We start from the raw sequence: 22,770 nt of genomic DNA on the forward strand, positions 1-22,770 counted from the left end.
CAGCGTCTGCATTGCGAAAACCTGTAGACGACGGGGGTGAGTATCGAACCAGCGATAATCACAACTGATGCTACAGCCCTTCGAGTCCTACGATCCAATAAGCCTCCTTCAGAGCAGTAGGAGGGCAATCAACGAACCGCGGTCACTCCGTATCGGCGGGTGTAGTCATCCGGCGAAGGACAGGGAGCGATGGCTAACCTGGAGCCCGCCCAAGCTAACGATGCGTTGCGGAAACTTGCCGCATCGCAGGCTCGCCCACGGGAACGACTGGGGGCTTGGGACTATTCCGGAACCATGGTACGCCTGATAACGGGGTGAAATTAGACTTCCTCCCCGTGAAAGATAAAATGGAAGAGCGCACCAATGCAGCAGAAAACGCCGCCCTTACGTTTCTCCTGTGTCTCGTGATCGTCCTCGTCGCCCAGCTGGGAGTACTGCGATACAGTACTCGCGCCGCTGAGAGGAGTAAGGGGGAGAGTCAACGTCGGAGACGACTGCGCTTTGGGCTGTTGTTGCGTCGTCGTCGGTGAAGGCGGGGGCAGTGTTTGGCAGGGCGATTTCGGCTGTGCAATAATCCGAAGATGAGACGCATGAACTGAATACAACGAAAACGAAGAGACACACCTGTTCCTCATCCTTGTCCCTCTTTACCTCATTCAATGCCTTCCTTGCTTCAGAAAGAAACCGCCGCTGGGCTTCTAGTGGGTATCGCGGTTCCTTGTACACTCTCCCGCCCTGCTCATGAGCGGTGTTCGGAACGGCCAAAGCCGCAAAAGCCTGGAAACCGTGAGAGGGTGCTTGGAAGGTAACATGGTGTGTCGAAGGGCCCTGAAAGGCCATGTGGGGCGCGAGCGGTGGGAGGCTAAGGGGAGACGGGCGTCGAGGAATGTAGTACCGTGGGTCGCGGGGTGAAGTTGGGCTAGAAGGGGCTGGCATTAAGGTCGTCAAGTCGTTACTAGGTCGTTATTGACGTGCTGAATGTTGTAAAGTGTGAAGTCGAAAAAAGCAGAAGGTTACTTATATACCTTGGGCTATGCAGTGTTGATGGCGATGAAACACGGTCATGGGGGCACAGCTCATGCAAAGAATTCTCAAACCTAATGATTACAACTCATACCATGTTTTTTGACTCGAGTATGGTGTAACGGCTAACATTACCGCCTTTCAAAATGCTCACATCGCGGTAGCTCGGGGTTCGATTCCCCGTACTCGAATAATTTCGAGGGTCAAGATTTCTTTTTGCTTTATCGGCGTAGGTAACCTAACCTGCTGAGTAAAATTTTTCTGAATGAATGAATTTAATTAAAGTAAGATGAACTCCAACAGTATCCACATGCACACTTACAATTGGTAACAGATAAGCAAACAGCATGGGTGCACAGGTATCACTCCAGAAACCTGTACCCATAAATCTGCTGGTTTTCCATCAAAACAAGTCCAAGAATTAGCAGTTTATGGTTCTCGTTTTTGATGAAATGAGATAAAATGGAGGCAGAGGTAAGATGGGAAAGATCACCCTTCCACACTGAACAAGCAAAAAATTTAAATTAAACACTTTTAATAATCTGGAGAACAATCAGTCAAGACTCAAGGAAGATTTGAGGCTGACAAATAGTTTTGTAGAAGTGATAAGATAAGCATAGTCTGCAACAAGATGCAGAGAGCTGCCCCCTCAGTGACCAATCATTTTTTTTTTTTTTCAGGTGCTGAAAATGGCCATCAAAACAAAAACATCATCACAGCCCTGCCTTTCACCCAAATTAGTCCATGCCAAGGGAAGTGTGATGCAACTACATAATGTAAAAAAATACACAACTACATTTAGACTACAATACATTCTCAGAAAGAACCAAAAAATTACCCATGGTCCATTCTTTCTGCACTCCACTGTATAACTCCCTCAATTATGGTCCAAAAATTATTAGACTTGTTGCCACTCTCCTTGGGTGCGAAAAAGTGGGGAAAAAATGAGTGTGGATAGAATTAGCACCCAAGGAGACTGGTACAACTTAACCATGAAGGAGCACATGGGGATTTCAAGGTCCGAACATCCGTTTTAGTGCACGCATCAATGCGCGTGATCACTATGCTCGTGCACATCTGTTTCACAATATCATCATATCCACCTCTTAGACATAGTATTCAATAGCGTAGATGGTTTGTAGTAACTTGCCATCATGTCTGGACCTTCAGCCCGTGAACAGGATCGCGTTCGCAAGCCTACAATTCGTCAATTTAAAGAATTTGAACTCGACTTACCATATCTTTCCCGACTTTCAGAAGAAAAATTCGGCAAGAAACCTTTTGGATGGCAATTACAAGCGGCATCTGCCAGTCTGCAAGGGAAAGACCTTATTCTGGATGTTGGAACTGGTAATGGAAAGACTTTGGTGTTCAACCTACCACTTCTCCTTGACCCAAAAGACATCAATATCACGGTGTCACCACTGTCTGCCCTCATGATAGATCAGGTATATCCATTGGATTCTGTGTTTCATGCTCCATCTAACTAGGAATTTATGACAAGGCCAGCTCATCAATCCTGCCAACAGTTGCTGTTTGCAGTGAGACCATTGCAAAAATTGGTCGAGAGAAAATGTTCAATGTTTGTCTAATATTTTCATCTTTTGAAATTCCTTCCACCTGAACAGCAATGAAAATTAGGCCATCGTTGCTGGAGAATATCAACAAGTGATTGTCTCACCTGAAATCATTACTTCACTGACATTTCATGCTGCTATACTGTCCAAGAGCAACTTCACTTCTCGTTTATGCACAGTTTGCATTGACGAGGCTCATTGTGTCAGCCTCTGGGGTGGTAGCTTTTGGAAAGACTATGGAGAGCTTGGCTTTCTTCGTGGTGTGCTTCCCCCACATGTCACACTGGCTATCGCATCGGCGACTTTGCCAGAGCACATTCTTGATGATCTCCGCGGCAAGTTACATCTCTCAAAAGATGCACATGTTGTTGGCTTGTCGAATGACCGTCCAAATGTTGCCCTCTCTTGTCGAACAATGCAACACCCTGCAGAATCCTTTGCAGACCTGCGTTTTCTCATCCCGGAAGATGCTTCTGCAATTGAAGACATTCCAATTACACTTACATATTGTAATGAACGAGGGACTGCTGAACAAGCATATGACAGTTTATGTCACTGGGCAGTTGATGCAGGCTTTGAAGATCCCTCAAGTTTTATTGTGTTCTATCATGCGAAAATTGGAACGGAAAGAAAGCATCTGATAGTTGAGGGGTTACGTGATGGAAGCATCCGAATTGGGATATGCACTGAGGCACTCGGAATGGTGTGTTAAAGTTCAATATCAATACCAGTCATTGAGTACTCACCTGTTTTCGAGGGATGTGATATGCGCAACATCAAGAGGGTGCTTCTGTGGGGCCTACCACCATCATTCTGTGCACTAGCTCAGCGTGCAGGTAGAGCAGGGCGAGATTTTGCAACAGATGCAGAAGCCATTTTAATCGTGTCCCCAACAACACTCAAGGAGGGATTATCTAAGGCTGATATTGAAGAAGGCCTGCAGAGAGTTCTACAATCAGACAAGAGTGAAAATCGAAATGAGGAGGACACAACGGATTTGGCTGCTGCCGAAGTGCAACTCACCAAAGGCAACGAGACCATCTCCATTGAGGAGGTTGGTGTTCGTCTTGGCCACGACAGTGGAGAAGAGGATGCACCCACCTCATCTACATTGAAAAAAACGAGATGGAAACATACTGCACAAGACTTTAATTCACGCGAGGTAAAGTTCTTGAATCTCTTTGTCGCCGGCCGACAATGCCGGCGCAAAATCTGGGATGACTTCTTTTCTAATGACAAAAAACGTGAGCCAGCATTCATTCATAACTCTCAACTACTACTTATGCCTCACCTGACAGTTCAATTGAGCTATCCGACAACAACAACCTTCCAATCCAGACCAAACATGGTTGCTGTGATGTTTGTTCACCTGAACACTTCATCATTGAGACCATTATGCTTGAGAAGCGTCCTGGTCTTACTCGCGGCCATAAACGAAAACTGCCTACCTGGCTAGCTGAATCTCTTTGCATTGAACTGGAAAACTGGCGAGAAACAGTTCTTCTGCCAGCCATCTACCCAAACACGTCCATTGTGATAGTATGTCCCGAAGTCCTTCTTCCAGATGAAATCATTGTCACCTTGATTTCTTGTGGAATAGAGATACAATCTGCACAAGATCTTAAAGCAAACGTGCAATGGCATTTGGCATTTGACAATGAAAACCAACTCACACAGCATGGACAACTTTTGCTCGACAAGCTGCAGGAAATTTACTCAGCGTTTGAGGAGTCTGGAGAGGAAGAAGAACCAGCTCTTGGGGTAATTCCACCTGAGGATTTTTCTGCATCAGTTAATCCTACAGGTGGGTGTGGGAGGGGTCAGCGTGGAAGGCGGCAGCGCCAAAGGCCAGGAGTTTCCATGCGTGGGGAAGGTAGTTCATGAGGGGAAGGGAGTTTGCGAAGACAGGGTGAAAATGTACGTAGGGCACGGGGGCACCCCCGTGGGTCAAAACGTAGGCGTGCCTAGTTGTACAAGAATGGAAACATTAAGCTAATAGAATGAAAGTGCTTCAACTGCCTCCTCAACAAAAGATACTACCTGTTCCGGATCTAACTCTGCAGGGAATTCTTCATCATCCAAGCTCAGATCCCCAAGATCAAGTCCTGGGTCTTCCTGAAAGTCACATGGGTCTGGAGTCTCTTCGACACTTGAAGTTTTGGGGCTGCTGGTCCCAGACGCAAAATATGCATGTCTTTTGTCTGGCCGGAAATTTCGATAGGCTGATGCGGTTGTTGCGTAAACGGCACCTGCAACCATGAGATCCTGTGAGGGAGTTGCCCATTCATTATTCAAGCGACTGGGTGTATAGCTTTGAATCATATTAGCCACAAGGTAATTGTGGATGATCTGGACATCAGCTTCAGTGGATGGACTTGTGTGGGAATTACTGTTGCGTGGTGTTTTGAAGTGGGTCTGAACCTGGCGAATGACTTCCCGAAGGGCAAATATTGAAACAGAGACCATCGCAAGCCATTCCCAGCTCCGGTTAGAGCCTTTGGCATTGTAAATAATCTGTGAGAATCCGTGAAAGAATCATAACAGTGATTCTTAAAAAAACAGTACCTTAAGCCAGAAATTTTGATGCTCTTGAAGTAAGTCCATCTCTTTGAAGCCATTTGGCCTGCCCGATAAATTGGCCAACCAATTCATCAAGTAGGCATTGCTGAAACACACAGATTAGTAGTACGTATCATGGAATAGACAAGAATACTTACCGAAGATGAGGGTGCATTGTTTTCAAATCCATAAGAGTGTGAAAAAGAGCATCGGCATACTTTGGCATCTTTCCTGACCCATGAAACATGAGTACCCAGTGTGCAAGGACATTAATCACTGTTCCGATATCCCCTTGTTTGATAGCTGCAGTAAGCACAAGGAGTATAAGAGCGTCACGGTTGAATAAAATGATATTTTCGAGAGGAACGTCACGCGTCTTGAGTTTACGAAGTTTGGTTACCCGCTGAGCTGAAAAAAGTTCCTCGAAAACAGCTTTCGAAACCCGGGAAAGCTCCTCACGGGTCTTAATCTGCGAGGTCCATTTTTTGAGGTCATTACCTGGACAGTACAAACGAAAACCATCAAGGATGTTTGCCAGAAGTGCCAGCTGCAACATGAGCTCCATAATGGGTCGAAATGGCGGCAGCTGCTTGGCTTTCCAACCAGCTGTGATGGGTTTCCAGCCAAGTAAGGTGTTCATTCGCCAGAGAGACCAAGGGGACTTGCTATTCAGGACACCCCAGTGTTCGTTGGCCGTGCATCGACTTCCGGCCACCTTTCCGTGGAAGAGACCAATTTGAGGTTTCATGAACTTTCCAGGGCTATCGACAAGGGAAGTATCTGTTCGTCGAGATGCAGAAGCCTAAGATTCTGTTAGCAAAAAACAAGCTACAGATACAGGATGCATACGGAGTCTGTTAGTGCATTTGTTAGTTGATCACCTACACTGAGAAAGGGCCCATGCTTCTTTATCTCATCTTCAGTGAGACCTAACGTGCGGAAAAATATATGATCGACGATGTCAAGTGTACCATCAATTGTCGATTCATCAATGAGCGTGGCAGGAAGTGGATATTGTTCTGTTTTATGAACTGGGATTGCAAGGACCATGGGGGGAGACAAATCAACGCCTTTCAGACACTGACGAATGTCTGGAAATGTGTTGAGCAGGATGTCTTCGATATGCCAGATCATGGAAGTCTGGAGCTCTGAAACTTGGTCGGCGGTTGGTAGAAGATCGATATGGGGTTGGAAATCATAGACATTCCGTCGAACCTGACGTGATGGCAATACCGAAAGAGGGATGGAACCGTAAGGAACGTTGAAAAGTGGGAGTAGAGTGGCAGTCGTTCCGTTATCGAAATGATTCTTCGCGGCTTGTCGCTGCTCATTCACGCGAAAGGCAATGTTGATGTTGTCCCAAATGACCATACACACCTTCTCGCGGACCAAGGACCAGATGCACTGTAGCCGTTCTTTCCCCATGAGTTTGATCTTGTCCATCGCGGATGAGTACGAGAGAGAGAAGCCAGCGTGATTGAGTACGTTGAAAAGCGAGCGAGACGCTCCACTTGCGAGGAGGTAAATGGCTGTTACAAGCTGAAATTCACTTGCCTTTTCGTTCTTTGTTTGGGCAATGATACACATAACAGTGCTAAGAACCTAAATAATGTCAGAACCAACTGAGACGAAGGAAGAAAAAAGTGCTTACAACATCCTTTTTCTTGCGTCGCTCAAGCGTTGCATCAGCGGAATACCCGTTCAGATTGCAAAGAAAAGAAAAGAAATTTGGTGCAGCGGTTCGAGCGTCAGTCAAGAGGTTGGCGAGGGAAAAGTCCTCAAGAGTGTTTGTGATGTTCCTGTCCCGGTTTGGCTACAGTACACTGCCGAGTTGAACTCCTTCTTCGACAAGCAGGGTCTTCAACCTAGCAGCCATCCAAGCATCTGTTGCTGCAGGTTGACACTGGTGAATGGACTCGATGATATGGATGCCGTGATGAGAAAGCATTTGGGTGACCTGAGATGAAAGCTGTCGGTCGTTGGTGGCAGGAGTTCGGATAGATACGCATAGAGCGTCGGATAGCCTGCTGCAGTCCGAGCGTGTTCCATCTGCCTCAACCGCTCAGTTGTCTGCCTCTCCTTCTCTTCTTCAGCCTCCCTCAACCTAAGCTCCTCCTCTTGAGCCCTCTCCTTTTGTTTTTCGATCCAAGATTGACATGCTTCATTGAGTTGGGCAGGTGTAACATCCTTGAGAACCTGCCGCCACACTCGTTTGACAGTTGATATTGGTGGTGTAGTGTACGGAATGAAGGTGCTGGCAGGTGGGGAATTTTCATCAGGAACAGATCTTTTTCGAGGAGTAGACATTACGGAAAGGTTAGAGGTGGTAAATTCATGTATATTCGCATAGATAATCGTTGAAATGAGGCCTACACGTTGAGATCACATTGTCCCAAAACAGATAATTGGACTTTGAAATTCCTGTGTACTCCTTCACGGTTAAGTTGTACCAGCCATTCTGGTGGCTAATTCCATCCCACACATCACATATTTTTTTTTCTGCCACCAGAACGGTTGGTCTCGAGCCTAAAAAATTATGTTCTTTGACTCATTTTGAAGATCACAGGTAGGGTTATCATTACATATACCCATACCTGTGCAGGATACACCAACCTGTTGCTATTCTCTAGTAACAGATGACACTTCCTAAGTACTAACAGAATTTACATTGAAGAAAGAAAAATCCATACAAAGATCTACAGATAGGGTGGGTCTGCTATAAATCTTTGCTTTCTCATACAAACAATGACTACAAAATTTATCTTATTTCTCACTTGAAACAATATGAAAAAAAGAAACTATAGGAGCAAGAGCAGGCTTAACAAGATGAAGGTCCTCTTCTTATTTGACTGCATATTGAACCAGAAAACAATATGCTTGCCAGGTAATGTATGAGGCAAATGTATGAGGCAACAATGTATAAGGCAGGCAAGATGAGGCAAAACATATTCAAGTATCATTGATTAAACACCCAAATGGATAAATGGAACCCAAGAGAAATATGAACTGCCTTTCTCTTGAAGCTTTCTAATGGCTACATGCAATGCATAAGCTGCTTGTTTGGCATCAGGATCACTGTCTTTGAAAATGTGTGCATAAACAGAATCTGCAACTTCAGGTGCCTCATGGTCTGATATAGACCACATTGTACCAATAGTGCCACGAAAGCCCGCAAAAAGCATTCCAGCTGCCAAATGAACAGCCTCCTCTGCAAGATCTTTATCTCCAGTAGCTGTCTGGCATGCAGACAGAAAGACAATCTGTGCATGAGGAAGTAAAAAATTGGAGATTGTGGATAGAGTCAATTGGGAGTGATCTGCAAGAAGTAGTGCACTCTCAGTTGGGTTTGAAATGTCTTGAATTCCATGGCAAGCAAAGTGAACCCAACTAGATTCTTTCAGGCCAGCTGTGACAGCTTCTACTGTAGCTTTTGATTCCAGTAACTCAAGAAGGGGAAAATGTTTGATATGCACTTTGAGTTTCTCTATTTCTATTCCAGCTCCAGGTAATCTTGATTCTGCTGGTAGAGCAACAGCCAGAACTTGATTAGTTTTTTCCTTTCCTTTTCCAGATCTATGTCCATTCAGAAGAGAAATTAGGGATGGGCTATAGGATGAGACAGCAAAGTCAGACAATTTATTTCCAAGCCCAAAATTTTCTTCTGAATACAAGCCTGCAGCATGCATTGGCAGAAATGACAGTGGTCCTGTTAAACACCAGTTTATGTGAGTGAGTTCACTAGTTATATCTGAAGGATTCTAGATAATATTTGTCAAAATAGTACAATCTTGTTGAATGAATGACTTACAATAATAGCAATACCATCCAGTATTGGTTTAACAATGCTAACCCAAAGCTGAGAGAGAACAGTTTCAAAGATTGCTTCAGGATCCTTCTGACCCTGATGTTGAAGGGCCAATCTCATCCCTCTGTCTGGATCAGCTTCACGTAGTTTGTTTTTACTTTTAAGCAGCATTGCAAGTGTTTCTGCCAACTGTAAAGCCTTTTTGTAACTGAACTGATCAAGTGGAATATGCACAATATCATCAGAATCAGAAAGCAAAATCAATGAATCACATCTGTCTGAACTGGCATTCACAATAATCACAGGTCCACCAGTTGCAGCTGGAAGAAGCTCTGATAACACCTTTGGCTTCAAAAAATTATGAAAACCTTCTTTGGTTCTAATAGTTTTTAAAAGCTCTTCTCTTCTATGTGCTAAATCATGGGATTGTTGTACCACCAGATTGTTACTATCTTCTGAAGATAGACTTTCTAGTTGCCTTGATATCTGCTTCAATTTTATTGCAAGCTCAGGACAATCTCTTTCCAGATCATCAAGTGGTGTACAAAGCTGAAGTTTCTGACCCCAGATTATTGAGCGACCCTGCTCTAGCCACTCAACTGCAGTTGCATATTGAGAAACACTTAGAGCTGCTGCAGCAGCCTCTCTCACTACATGGCCTGCTTCCAAGAGATGACCATGGCGATCAGAAACTGACAAACCCAGCCATGCCAATTCAGGAAGAAGTTCAATTGCCACTCCATATGCTTCAAATCGAGATTGATCATTTTTGATTGCTCTGGCTGCATCAGCCCATGTAGATGCTGCAAAGAATCTATGAGAAGCTGCAATTGTTTTTGAAGTAGCAGCTGCAGAAAGGTTTTGTATCGCAGATTCAACATCAATAATGCTGGAAGTACTCTTATATCTCTGGAACTGTGAACTCCCAAGATTATGCAGCACATTTCCTCTATTTGGATGCCCAACAGGTGTGATATGAAGAGCTTCTTCAAGTACCTGAATAGATCTGTTAATATCATTGAGATGATACTGTCTTTCAAAATGCTTGGATAGAGCACTTCCAAGGTTGCTCAAACAGGAGCTTTTATGTGGGTGATCACCAGGTGCAAGCTCCATGGCCTGATCAAAGACTGATATTGAATTATCAAGGTCATTGACATTATCAAATTTATCAAAACACTTCAATAAAGTGGTGCCAAGATTACTCATTCGGGAAAGCTTTTCTTGCTGTAAATTATCTGTTGCCTCATTGGCTTTAGTTAGCATTTTGATTGCCTCATCAATATCAGCTCTATTCCCCAACAAGTCAAATTTACGCAAGAGTGCAACTCCAAGGTTATTGTAGCAGGCTGCCATGTATGAGTGCCCAGGAGGTGTAAGGCCCAAAGCATTAGTCAACACTTGAATGGATCTGTTAATATCCCCAACATCACCCAGATGTTCAAAACGTCTGACAAGAGAATTTCCAAGATTTCCCATAATGGAAGGTTTGGATGGATGAATATCAGGTAGTAAATCAATTGCTTCTTGAAGCAGCGAGATAGACTTATTGATGTCCCCCAGGTCACCAGCCCCTACAAAACGCTGTTGAAGTGAATTTCCAAGATTGCTTATCTGAAGAGGCATTTCTGGATTTCCATCAGCTGTTAACTCAACAACAACCTCAAAAGTAGAGATAGATTCATTGATGTCAAAAATGTTGCCAAGCTGTTGATAACGGTGCAATAGTGAATTTGCAAGGTTGTTTAAACAATTGACTTCATGAGGACTCCCAGCAACTGACAGATTCACAGCCCTCTGGTTATTCAAGATAGAGTCATTGAGATCATCAATATTGTGCAGTCTACCAAATCTTGAGAGAAATGCACCTCCCAGATTGGTTAAAGATGTTGCTTTATGGAAATCCTCATTTGGAGTGAGTTCCACAACTTTCTTAAAGACAGATATAGATCTATCAATATCATTGAGATTATCAAGTCCCTCTGATTTCTGATACAAAGCCTTTCCAAGGTTAGTCAGACAAGCAAGATCATTGGGGTCCCCCAGCTGAAGAGCCTTGTCAAGTATGGAAACTGAGTGAGTGATATGATCAAGGTTGCCAGTGTGATGAAAATGCAATGAGAGTGCATATCCAAGGTTGCTCATCACCCCTTGTTTCTTGGGATTAGCATCAGATATAACATTGACAGCAGCATCAAGAGCCAGAATGGATCTGTTCAAATCATCCAGTTTGTCAAGACAAGTAAACCGAAGCATAAGTGATTTGCCAAGACCAGAAAGATAATCAGCTCTCTTAGGGTCCTCTAGCAAGACCAGACTGACAGCATATTGAAAGAGACTGACTGCCTGGTTCAGATAATCCAGATCTTGTGAGCTCTGAAATTGTCTTGTGCAAAGCTGAGCAAATCGTTGCAACATATGGCAATGTTCCTGAACTTGTATTGTGCTGGAGGAGGTAGCTTTGTCTGAGTGAATTTGAATTCTGAGCATGTCTGAATGACAACAGTCAATCAAAACCAGAAATAACACATTTTTTGTTTACCTTGATTTTCTGGTATCATGATTGAAATGCAGAACATAAAATGCAATTCCATCACAGGGTGACCATCACTATCAATAAAATGGCCTGAAAAAGATTTTGGTGCTATATACAGTGAGTGAAAGATTACATAGACTGCAGCAACCATCAAACTTACAAAGATAGCCATTTCCATTCATCATTTCCAATAAATTCCGGCAAACAATGTCATTGAATCGGGTAATGCAGTTTTCACTGATGATACCAACGGAAAATGAAACAAAGTTGGTTTGACTGCATATAAATTTAGCTCAACCATTCTCTAAGTCTCTCTCACGGCTATCACTTACATTTCAATTTCATCTGCGGCTTTCCATCCCAGCGATGGAAGATCCTGCTTGGCGAGATTAACCTTTTTAACGAAGTCTCCATCGATGAAGAGTTGCAGAAGGACATCCGATGCCTCGAGAAGATCACTATGTTTCGGAGTAGCAAGGCTTGTGACCGTGATATCTGGAATCCGGATGAGTCTTCGAGCGAGGGAAAGCACAGCTCAGGAGTTCAGATTTGGCTTACCACGCAGCAAAATATCGAAGCTGCGTTAGAACGGGATGAGTCAGATATACGGATATTGCTCTGTATGCAACTCACATTTTCATTGTGGTGAAAGTCGGGGAATGAAAGGTGTCGATACTGACACTCTGGCGTTGCGGAAGCGCTCATGGCAGTGCGGGGTCCTGACGTTTTGCTTATGAGTCCCCGTTGTCGTCGGCAGCATCACAAGGTCCGGCAAAACGGTCCGTTAATTGTGTAAGTGCTGTATGCTTTCGCAAGCTCCAGCTTTGCGAATTTGGAGGAGAGTCAACGGGAGGATAAAACGCAATTGAAAGTTGAGGGAACGATTTTGGCGAGCTGAGAGAGAGGTTCAAAATTGAAAGAGGAATGGAGGTAACTACATATCACGTGGGTGGAATCCACCTTGATGCCGGCGGTGCACACGATCACTTTTCTTTCACGACCAACGCGGACGACCTAGACCACCTCTCCGTCATCCTCGACATCGTTTCTAATGGATTCGACAACCAAAATACCCACAACGACCGTCGAGATGACCCACGGCAAAGGACCAGCCATTCTAAACTCCTTTGTCGCTGCTGACGTTCTTACGACAACGACGCCAGTAACGACAACGATACTTACGACGACCACCGATTCCAATCATGTTCCGACACCAGCTGACGCCATTCTGAAAAATCCTTTGGACACTGACACCGCCGACCCACAGGATATTACATCCGAAATTGAGCCACCCACGCCTGCTCTGCACCGTCCGACGAACGAAGAGCTAAGGGTGGCGCGGGCGGAGAAACGTGCGGCGAAGCGTGCTGAGAAGCACACCAACGCTGAAGATCTAAAAAAACAGGTATGTCTTTTGGTTATGTTCAATCCGTCGTTTGTCCGATATTCAAAAATGTCCAGGGCGATGTCCTTTTCTCTGCGGAACAGTACCAGGAAGCATACATACCCTACCTAGAAGCTACACAAGTCTGGCCCTCCAACCCGACTTATTGGATTCTACTTTGCACCACATACGTAAAGCTTGGATGGTACGTTCCTCTTGCTCCCTTGTTTCTCTGACTTATAATAACCCTTGCAGGTACGAGGAAGCGGCTCATTCCGCTACGCGCGCTTTAACTCTTGACCCGAAGTCCTCTGAAGCACGATATCTTAGGGGAGTTGCGAGATTAGAACAAAAACTCCTTAACGCCGCCAAAACCGGTTCGTCCCCTCTGCACCACCCCATACATAGCTAATCCACACATGCGCTCTAGATTTCGAAACTGTTCTAGCCCACGCACCCACGCACCTTCCCTCCCAGACCTCACTCTCCCGTACCGTGGCCGCCATTACCTCCTCCCGGACCCTTGGCTCACACGTCCTGGCACCTAGCATTGTTGACGACGTCACTAAAGACCTCGATTTCGGATACCCACATTACCCCACTGACGAGGACCATGCCTTGGATGTTCTAGACAACGATGACGGTTACTCAGACTCGAGTGACTGCGTCCACGTCGGTAAAGGCGTACCATGTAGGTTCTACAACCATGCAGGGTGCGTGCGCGGAGCAGAGTGCGCCTTCTCTCATGCCCCAGATGAAAGAAGCATCCGAGACGAATTGTATGTTCCTCCCATCTTCAACTAGGCTTTACGAGCTAACCCTTTGTGAACGCAGGGGCAAGAACGTTTGCACATACTTCCTCCTCTCCTTGTGCAAATTCGGTGCCCACCAATGTGTATATTCGCATTCGACGGCGTACCTCCCCAAGAAGGGGTGGTGGACGACCGAGGAGAAGAAGGACAAGATCAAGGCGGTGATGGCGATAGCGGAGGAGAGGAAGCGGGTGCAGAGAGAACTGGAATGGCAGATGAGGGAACTGGAGAGGGAGAGGCGGGCGAAAGGAAAGGCGAGCGCGAAGAAGGACGGAGCCAAGGATAAGGCTAAGGCTCAGGCTCAGGCTCCTAAAGACAACGTGGACACGGCAACTGGGACGTTGCAGAAGAAGAAATCGACGGTGAGGCGGGGTAAAGGCAAGGCCAAGATAAAAGCCAAGTCCACTGCTGTCATTGTGCCCGACGACAAAGCCGCTCCAGAGGTTAAAGCGGACAATGATGCACCCAGTGTGCCCTTCACGGATTATAATCTCGCTTCACCTGTGGTACCTAGGCCTGATGCTCTGGAGGTACGTTGCTCATCGTATTCTACTCTTCTCTTTTCTGAGCTGCTGTGGACAGGTGGATAGGGACACCCCACTCCCGTATTAATGATGGATGACAGCCAGCCTACTCTCAATATCTTGTATACATACATGCATCTAAATCTATCTATACCAGGCGCAGGTCGTCCTGCTTATTAGCAGCGAAAAATTCTATGCTTAGACTCAAGGAGTAAATCCGGAAATCATCATCAATTGAGGTTACGGCAGTGAGATGTCTTCTCCCGTTTTAGGATAGCCCATGCTTTCGTCGACTTGGTTGGACCTTTGGCGTATACCAAAGGGAAATGACACGTATTATTATCAAGGTACATCCCATGCGGAATTTAATGCTATCAAATCAGTCAAAAGAGTGTGAAGGTTTCAGTAAATGAGTGTGAGTTGGTGAATGTCCATTGTCCGGGAAGAATCCAAGTCTGTGATCAGTTACGTCGCCTAATTCAACACCTCCAGCTAGCCTATGAACAGATTCGCGTTAGCATGGCCAAAAAACTTGACGGGGGAAAACGTACATCTTTGACGGCAGGTGGGCCAGTCGATTGGTAGGCTGGCATTCCAAGGCACTCAGACAGAGTGACGAGTTTATAACCCGCGCCTAAGAGCTTTTTAATTGCGTAGGGAAGGGTTTGGTGTCTACATATAAGTCAAATGATCAGGGACAGAGACGAGTAAAAGGAAGAGCGATTGGAGCATACACGGTTGTATCTTGACGGATAATGAGGATTAGGACCAGATTTACGGCGAGGTAAGGTTTTAATAGGGGATGACGCACCATGGACCTCGTGCTGCAGTGATAAGATCGTGCTCGGGTGCTGGGCGACGATTTGATCGTATAGCTGCTTTTGTTTGTCAACGGGAGCGCTTAAACCGTCCTGAGAACTGTTCCGTAAAGATCAGATTCCACGAAATCATTGCATGAAGTCAGCGAAGAACCCACTCAAAGTCCCAGGTAGCGACAGACTGCCCACGCTGACCGGCTACGGTCAACACTAAGTCATTGTAATTTCCATAGGCTACCACGGCGAATGGTAAGACGGAAAATAAGGAGGACAAAGTAGGTGAAGTGGACGCACGGGGTCGCATGAAAGCGGGTACAGCTCCTGTGATCCTCTGGATGGCTTCTAATCGGTAAAGTGATGCATTAGTGATAGATTGAAGATGGTAAACCAAATGGGGAACTTGCGTTCGACTCGCCACATCTCGTCGTGAACTAAGTTTTAAGGGCTATCAGCGCAGGGCGGCAGAAAGGGAAGGGAGACGGAACAAACTCTGGTCAAAGGTAAGGGTGGTGAGGTCCTTGTGCGCCCAGGTGTGCGAAGCAACTTGGAATCCGTTGTCGTAGGCATATTTCACGTGTTGGATGTTTGCGTCCTCGTAGATACATGCCCCTAAGACGGCGTGGTGTCAAGTCTCCGGTTCAGAGGCTGAATGCTGACTTACAGTTCATCCCGTCTGCGATTGGGAGGCGTGAGAGCCATACTGCAATTGGAATGTGGAGAAACTCACTCAAGAAAAAGGTACCTTTCGCTTTGACTGCCCTTAGCTGATCCACGACGTCGTTCCTGCAGTATCTTCAGCTCAAGAGCAACGTCCAAAATGTTATACGCACATGTAGATGTAAGGACCATCATCCTTATGACTCCGTCAGTTTCCAACCATCCGGTAACCAAACGGATACTCACGAAAGTCAAAGCAACCGTGTTCGGCACCAAGCATTTCGTAAACACTTGGGCTTTCGCGAGTTTCTGAACCGCCGCAGCGAGACTGGAGGTGGCCAGGCAAACCGTTAAAAAGAGTGTGGTGACGAGCATGTTGACGAACCCGGAACTCCGAAGAGAAAGAAGAGGAGAAAGATGGGATCAAAAAGTCGAAGAAATGAGCAAAGCATCTTTATGTGGAGCATGGTGGTAGATTTCAGGTGATCTCCGCCACGGTACCATTCGTCTTCGGGCCTGCCAAGGCCCGAAAAGAATGTCCGAGATCCTTTCCGCCAACAGTTTTGTCCAAGTTTTGTCTAACGAAAGGAAATTGGGAGATCAGAAATTACGTAGAATCGAGGAAAAGAAAGGCCCACTTTATCCTCTCCTGTCACCGCTAATTACTCGACAGTCGCACTTGGGGTAGAAGCTGGTGGAAAGGATCCAGAAAAAGGAAGTGATCGACGCGCGGAGCCAGGCCAAGCCGAACCCTGGGATATTTCGCACGGCCGCCGCCGTTTGTTACACGTGTTGGCCTATTTATGACACGGTTACACACAATCATCGACGATCCCTCTGTCCTTTGCCCGAACGGCACTTCAGAAGGATGTCGATAACCATTGGACAGTTTCTCGTTCAAGTATGTTATGCTACACCACACTTTTTCGAAGAAAAACTGACTATAGGTTGTCCTTTCGACAGCTTTCACGCCACGGTCAGAAACATTTCGTATACCCCGCCGCGTTCGATGAGTACCCCAGATGTAAGTTACGTAGGCTTGGAAGGGATCCCTTACGTGACCCATTTTACAGATATTGAACTTCCATCGACTCTAAAACTTCCGTACACCGACGTGGAACTTCAGACACCAGACAACGTTGTACTTCGATGTTTTCTGATTCGACAAGCACAACTGGTATTGGTTTCTCAGGTTTATTATCCCCACTGGTCCTTATCTGCATCGAGTCCAGCTCATTCGCGACAGTCATTATGTTCCACGGGAACGGGATGAATCATGGAGATGTATTAGAAGCCGCCCACGAATTTTATATCCTGGGGTGCAATGTTCTGACGGTCTCGTATAGAGGGTGCGTTTCTTTGTTTTATTTTCTTCCTTTCTCATTACCAACCTTTTCTTATAAAGGTACGGCAACTCCACTGGTTCTCCCTCGGAAAAGGGTGAGCATCTCCTTCCACATTTCCATACACCTCCCAACCAAACCCTTCCAGGTCTCAAAATCGACGCCCAGACCGCCCTCGACCACATACTCTCCGACCCATCACTATCAAACATCCCAATAATCATCTTTGGCCAATCGCTAGGTGGCGCTGTGGCAATCGACCTAGCAAGCCGGAACTATTCCAAAGTGGGTTCTGCCCTTCTTCTTGAATCGATCTGACCCTTAGCAGGTTTCAGCGCTCATTATCGAGAACACATTCACCTCCCTCCCGGACGTCATTCGCGGCTGGCCGTACATTGGCGTATTCTCCTTCCTCTGCACACAAAAGTGGAAGTCAGCATCCAAGATACCCTGGATACCACCCACGCTCCCCATCCTCATGTTGAGCAGCCTCCTTGACGAAGTCATCCCCGAGAAACATATGCGAAATTTATGGAAAATAGCGTCCGTTCGAGGGAAGCCGAAATCGGCTGGGTGGTGGAGGAAAGCTCGTCCAGTGGAAACGTGGGTTCCACCACAAAAGGATCTGTTCCAGTCGTTTCCAAATGGTCATCATAGTCCGCCATTTTACGTTATTTCTCTGTTTCGCAAACTGATTGCTGCTTGTAGCTGATACGTATATCCAAGAGGGTTACTGGAAAGGCGTGCAAGAGTTCTTTGACAACCTCAACCTCCGCAAACCTAAATCGCAGCCCTCGACCTCGCACGAATCCGCGTAAGGATTGCGATTCCTTCTACTTTTCACCACCCCTAGTGGTGCACTTTGCTTTGATTATCAGTTCTCATAGAATTATTGCTTCAGGCAGTGTTACTTTATTTCTGCACACACACATTCATTAATCTCTCTCTTCAACATTATCATGGGAAAGCGTAGGGAAATATCAAGAAGAAAAGTTTGACCTAGAACTCCACTAATCGCGACTCCTCATTGTCATGACCAAGCGACGCGCGCCCTACGTAACGGTGCTTGGTCTTCCAGTGAAAATCCAGGATGGGTCCCTCGCGGAGCGAAATCCATGAATCATATTGAAAGAAGGAATACACGCGAACTGCAGATGTCCTCTAGGCTTTCCCTATTCAGTACTGGAGGGATAGATATGCCTATAAGCCCTTCCGCGGCCGATTGTTGATGGGAGTTGTGAGGACACATACTGAAGGGCGATATTGACCGGACCGCAACCGGACAGAACCGGGGTAAAAAAAATAAACGATGCTCATTACGATATAAATACTGAAATTTCAGATTCTGCCAGTGAGGAAGGAAGCAACGCAAACAGTTCACAAAGGTACAGCAATGCAGGTGGCTGTATGCAAACGCAAGGGAAACCTAGACCAATTTATTGCAGCCACAAAAAATATTTATAATCGGGGTTGACATTGGGAACTAAGTTTACCCTCGCTAATGGATAACTTCTAGAAACCTAGATTATTCTCTAAATGTTTGATGGGCGGAGCTCAAAAATATATTCAGTCATTTTTCTAAACCATAAGCCAAGCAACACAAATCTGTACAAATCTTCTTTGGTGACGCGGATCTCTCTCTACTCAACCTCATTCCGTGCCCACTGCGCCTCCAGCCTCAATTGATACAGAATTCAGTGAGGAGAACTGACCAATAACATGAAGACAAGCTGTACTTACGTGCAATCGGATGCCTGGGTGTGTGGTTTGAAGGAGAGCTGCATACATCGTCAACATGATGAAAAAAACTGTCCTACAAAACCCGGTTCAAATGAAAAATGACTTGTCTGTCTTCCACTGTTGACTCCCTATTGTTTCTCGAGAAATACAAGGAAGATGTAGTGAATAGTTCTTCAGGAGACCAGCTACATAGGTTGGTGCATCTTGATAGATCTTGATGCCTTGCTTGATTTGGACGGGATGCTCAGGGATTGATTGTCGGACAATAAAAAAAGGGTTTATGCAAGCGATTTAGAACTAGAAGAGGGGGGGGAGGCCTCGTCTAGATTAAAATCTAGAAGAGGGTGTTCGATGACAAGCAGAGTTCAACTTTGACAGATTGTGACCCATTTGGCAAACGGCACGGCGGCACGTCAGTTTAGAAAAATAATCTAGGTTTCTAAACCTTATGGGAAGTTATCCAATCTGATCGGGCTGCATCGAACAATCTCAGGGGGCAATTGATATTTCGTTGCAACGTGGCTCGGCTTCTGGTTTGGGAAGTTGTATTTCCTCGATGGGTAAATACCACAATGCCACTTGCCTCGCAATCATAAAGTGATGAAATCACATTCATTCGAGGAGGGGTGTCGCCTGGTGTCGCACCAAGTCAACTCAAATTTCTGTTGGAAATGTGCACGTGCAATTCTATCAGGTGAATGGACGTTTGGAATCCATCGCCGTTTTTTTTTTCACCCAAGTGATCGCCATGCGTAACATCCCCGCCGGTGGTTGACGCAGATGAAGTTGCCGGGGGTAACCAAACGAAATATTTCTACGTCTAGCACTACTTGTATTAATATGTCTATGTAAATACTCTAATGTGTGGATAGAGCCGTCTATTAATGATTATACTTTCCAGTATTGTATACTTGAGGATGCGCGTTCGAATGGGAACTCCCCTCCCCAACCCTCAACGTCAGCCATGCTGCTGTTCACCGCACATCGCAGATCATGAACGGCTTCACGTGCTGATGCAATATCGCCGACGCGACCGCCGTCTATTTCTTCCTTGGAACTCTGCGGAAGCAGTTATTATCACTCGGAGGCTGGCCCGACGCCCTTGAATAGAATAGAAGCGCACTTGCCTGTATTGCTTGCCCAATATCGGCGTCAACGATAGCAAGAATATCCTCCATCTCGTCATCCTCCTCCCACTGGAGACCGAGCGTGGCTCTCACTATTGAAGCGAGCAATCCCAGACTTGAGAATCCCATTCCTGCGCCGTATAGTAAGCGCGCTCGGGTGAGTGTGTCGTAAAGATGCTGAGTGGGCGTTATTGATCCCGTATGCGGTTGATGTTCGAAGAAAGCGAAAGCACTTCCCATGGCTTTAGCGCTAGTCTGCCGTAATCGAGAACGTGCGGAGTTTGTGAAGGCTGGAGCGATTCCTGGCGGCCCTGTGGCGAGTAAATTCCTGACGATGGATCGGAGGCTGAAATGAGGGGGAAAAAAACTGAGCGATGGCATTGAGGTTGATAAAAATTTTGCTTACTCCTCAACGCTCGCGTTGGCAATGAATGTATCGACCATCAAGTTCCTACGGCACACATCTGTCAGTCAATACTTGTAGGCCGCAGCGAGCATACGTACACATGCCCAAGCGCTGGACGAAAATCAACAGCACGAGGGGTAATTTCGAGCGCTGGCATGAAGATAGGAGGGAGGGAAATTAGAGGGGTAACGAGCCTTTGGTGGGTTGGAGGTTGAAATTCAGATTCAACTGCTAGGCTCCTTTATACCTCTGGCGATCCGGGAGAATCAAAGGTGGTACATCGGCAAGGAGGATGAAACCTTGGCGATTTTTGATGCCGTAGAATGGTTCCGGCGTATTCCTTGCTAGCCGCTAGATACCCGGTCGGGCGTTGCGCACATAAACCCGCGGACGTGACCCTGGGATCACATTTGTCATTCGTCGGCTGCTTCGACCAGTTCAAAATCGACGGCTACCTCCCGCTCATCCAACTCTGCTACTGTGCCATACATTGTGCATCCTTCCATCTGTTCAATGGCGCCAACGATCGAACAAGGTTCTGATCTGCGTTGCGAGTCTTTTCGTCTAGGTCCCTTTGTCGTTCCTCGTGTCTGGACAGGACTTTGGCAGCTCTCTAGCAATGCATGGGGGAGCGCCCCCGTCGCGAAAGTCCGCCAAGGGATGGCCCGTCATGTTAGGCTGGGATATACGGCCTTTGGTGACCTTTCAATTCTCGGTCCTACGATCATCGTATCTAATCAGCATCATAGATATGGTGCGGTTTCTGTTATCAGACGTGGTGTAAATTGTCTGAATTCTTTGCGTACTCTTCCCGATTCCACTATTAGGGTGAGTAAAGGCCACCATCCTGTGCTTGTCTTCATCTAACTTGAAAAACGCCCATTTAGCCGATCATTATGGGAGCGCAGAGATAATTTTCGTGCGTCTTTTCTGTCCAACATCCTTTGAATTAAAAGCGAAACTCTCTTTAGGGTCAGTTTAGGGAATCATTACCTCCAGCGGAGAAAGTCGTCGGAGCAACGAAGTGGTGTGTATTTAAGCACATCAATCCCTCACGTTCGGTTGTTTTGGCCGCAGTCCAGGAGCGTATGGAACGCATGAGGACGAATCGCGTCGATTTGCTCCAGGTATCAAAGTCAAATATTCTCATGTCTTGTATCTAACCATTGACTTAGTTTCATTGGCAAGATTATTCGGACAAGGGATACTTAACGGCGTTGAATGAACTTCACGTTTTGAAAGAAGAGGGCCTTATCTCTGCGATCGGCTTGTGCAATTTTGATGCAATCAGAACAGATGAAATCTGCACTGTGTTGGGTCGTGGTGCCATCGTCTCAAACCAGGTACAAGTGGGTCCTAATTTTTCGCATTCCAGCGGCAATCGATTACACAGCCTCTTGCAGTTTTCAGTCATAGATACCCGCCCGCTGCACGGAATGTCGGACGTCTGCGAGAGGCATGATCTCAAGTTACTAACATACGGTACCTTGGTCAGTCGTTTGAACTCATAACGGGTTTCGCGATAATGATATCGTTTACATGCAGTGTGGCGGATTCTTAGGCGACAAATGGCTTGGCGCACCAGAACCGGACTTATATTCCGGAAATCTTACACCATCCCAAAGAAAGGTAAATAAAATGGCAGATGTTTCTTTACAGTCGTTTAACTCACCTTTACCTCTAGTACCTCGACATGATCGTGAAAGCTTGGGGTTCTTGGGAGCTCTTCCAAGAATTGCTCGTAATTTTACATCGTATCGGACATCAGCATGACGGAAGAAGCATTGCTAACGTTGCTACTCGGTGGGTATTGGATCATCGTTTCGTTGGTGCGGTTATTATCGGTTAGTATTTCTTTACTTTCATTTTTCTGCCCGTAATCGTTGCCCATATTTCTTTGTCAATCTAGGAGCACGGCTCGGCCTTTCTGAACATCCAGATGAGAATCGAAGAGTCTTCGGATTTACACTGACAGAAGAAGACAATCAAGATATAGAAGTTGTGCTTGCGAAGTCCAACGGTCGAAGACTCATCACAACTATCGGAGACTGTGGGGCAGAATATCGGTGATCTCCTAGTGAGGTTCTCGCGCAATGCTTGCGCAACCTGGAACGATCAAACGCCATGCTTCCGGAACGTATCTCCGCATGACCAATTGTCTGGATCAGTAATGCTGTTTTTTAGTCACATAAGGATTCGAAGACCTGGGGGGCGTAAATAGAAACTGCTATCTCAAGATCCACTGGAGGTGGAGCTCAGTTTCTTAGCGTGTATCGAGACTTGAGCGCAGATAAGTAGAAGATATCTCTTGTACTGGTTAATGCCATCATGATGATCATTTGAACATGTCCTTCACTGTGACATTCTAGAGCTGATACGACATGATTGGTGTCGAGTTACGGTGAATTGATTGAGCAGAAGACCTCTTAGAATCCCTTTTCGTTGTCTTCATTCTTGCA

The 22,770-nt window shown here is 46.0% G+C and overlaps 9 protein-coding genes across 9 annotated transcripts in view; 4 read left to right on the plus strand and 5 right to left on the minus strand.

The window, feature by feature from the left end:
* Positions 1–1,408, minus strand: part of LACBIDRAFT_332236 (uncharacterized protein) — a gene marked incomplete at both ends in the record, with an annotated part of 5,256 nt that extends 3,848 nt beyond the window's left edge. The window contains 5 exons of the mRNA XM_001886723.1: positions 220–303; positions 362–563; positions 625–919; positions 1,178–1,266; positions 1,346–1,408. Of these exons, the coding sequence (XP_001886758.1) occupies positions 220–303; positions 362–563; positions 625–919; positions 1,178–1,266; positions 1,346–1,408 (733 nt within the window). The remainder of the gene's footprint in view (positions 1–219; positions 304–361; positions 564–624; positions 920–1,177; positions 1,267–1,345) is intronic.
* Positions 1,409–2,177: 769 nt separating this feature from the next.
* Positions 2,178–4,056, plus strand: LACBIDRAFT_308308 (uncharacterized protein; the record flags this gene model as incomplete). Its single annotated transcript, XM_001886633.1, has 5 exons — positions 2,178–2,471; positions 2,528–2,605; positions 2,665–3,303; positions 3,358–3,844; positions 3,899–4,056. 5 exons carry the CDS (start codon positions 2,178–2,180, stop codon positions 4,054–4,056), a joined length of 1,656 nt encoding a protein of 551 aa, XP_001886668.1.
* Positions 4,057–4,398: 342 nt separating this feature from the next.
* Positions 4,399–7,466, minus strand: LACBIDRAFT_332238 (uncharacterized protein; the record flags this gene model as incomplete). Its single annotated transcript, XM_001886724.1, has 8 exons — positions 4,399–4,564; positions 4,657–5,114; positions 5,166–5,265; positions 5,318–5,961; positions 6,045–6,761; positions 6,811–6,936; positions 6,982–7,183; positions 7,219–7,466. 8 exons carry the CDS (start codon positions 7,464–7,466, stop codon positions 4,399–4,401), a joined length of 2,661 nt encoding a protein of 886 aa, XP_001886759.1.
* Positions 7,467–8,122: 656 nt separating this feature from the next.
* On the minus strand, positions 8,123–12,141 carry LACBIDRAFT_332239 (uncharacterized protein; the record flags this gene model as incomplete). The annotated part of the gene is made up of 8 exons (XM_001886725.1): positions 8,123–8,917; positions 8,968–9,092; positions 9,123–11,456; positions 11,507–11,608; positions 11,661–11,776; positions 11,833–11,995; positions 12,059–12,078; positions 12,134–12,141. The coding sequence occupies 8 exons, from the start codon at positions 12,139–12,141 to the stop codon at positions 8,123–8,125; spliced, it is 3,663 nt and encodes a 1,220-aa protein (XP_001886760.1).
* A 449-nt stretch (positions 12,142–12,590) lies between these two features.
* LACBIDRAFT_295390 (uncharacterized protein) lies at positions 12,591–14,422 on the plus strand (the record flags this gene model as incomplete). Its single annotated transcript, XM_001886634.1, is given in 6 exon segments — positions 12,591–12,905; positions 12,962–13,089; positions 13,140–13,261; positions 13,315–13,560; positions 13,580–14,226; positions 14,378–14,422. The coding sequence occupies 6 exon segments, from the start codon at positions 12,591–12,593 to the stop codon at positions 14,420–14,422; spliced, it is 1,503 nt and encodes a 500-aa protein (XP_001886669.1).
* Positions 14,423–14,699: 277 nt separating this feature from the next.
* Positions 14,700–16,070, minus strand: LACBIDRAFT_308312 (carbohydrate esterase family 4 protein; the record flags this gene model as incomplete). Its single annotated transcript, XM_001886726.1, has 11 exons — positions 14,700–14,717; positions 14,772–14,892; positions 14,955–14,964; positions 15,032–15,138; positions 15,197–15,380; positions 15,443–15,469; positions 15,528–15,647; positions 15,700–15,711; positions 15,766–15,821; positions 15,869–15,891; positions 15,942–16,070. The coding sequence occupies 11 exons, from the start codon at positions 16,068–16,070 to the stop codon at positions 14,700–14,702; spliced, it is 807 nt and encodes a 268-aa protein (XP_001886761.1).
* A 634-nt stretch (positions 16,071–16,704) lies between these two features.
* LACBIDRAFT_308313 (uncharacterized protein) lies at positions 16,705–17,856 on the plus strand (the record flags this gene model as incomplete). The annotated part of the gene is made up of 6 exons (XM_001886635.1): positions 16,705–16,872; positions 16,923–17,044; positions 17,101–17,135; positions 17,187–17,323; positions 17,367–17,694; positions 17,747–17,856. The coding sequence occupies 6 exons, from the start codon at positions 16,705–16,707 to the stop codon at positions 17,854–17,856; spliced, it is 900 nt and encodes a 299-aa protein (XP_001886670.1).
* A 1,810-nt stretch (positions 17,857–19,666) lies between these two features.
* LACBIDRAFT_308314 (uncharacterized protein) lies at positions 19,667–20,468 on the minus strand (the record flags this gene model as incomplete). Its single annotated transcript, XM_001886727.1, has 4 exons — positions 19,667–19,837; positions 19,906–20,251; positions 20,312–20,356; positions 20,410–20,468. The coding sequence occupies 4 exons, from the start codon at positions 20,466–20,468 to the stop codon at positions 19,667–19,669; spliced, it is 621 nt and encodes a 206-aa protein (XP_001886762.1).
* A 356-nt stretch (positions 20,469–20,824) lies between these two features.
* LACBIDRAFT_308315 (uncharacterized protein) lies at positions 20,825–22,381 on the plus strand (the record flags this gene model as incomplete). Its single annotated transcript, XM_001886636.1, has 7 exons — positions 20,825–21,149; positions 21,199–21,230; positions 21,283–21,438; positions 21,487–21,801; positions 21,857–21,940; positions 21,996–22,155; positions 22,221–22,381. 7 exons carry the CDS (start codon positions 20,825–20,827, stop codon positions 22,379–22,381), a joined length of 1,233 nt encoding a protein of 410 aa, XP_001886671.1.
* Between the last annotated feature and the right edge of the window lie 389 nt (positions 22,382–22,770).

Source organism: Laccaria bicolor, genomic scaffold, assembly GCF_000143565.1.
Source record: "Laccaria bicolor S238N-H82 LACBIscaffold_39 genomic scaffold, whole genome shotgun sequence".
Lineage (NCBI taxonomy): Eukaryota > Fungi > Basidiomycota > Agaricomycetes > Agaricales > Hydnangiaceae > Laccaria > Laccaria bicolor.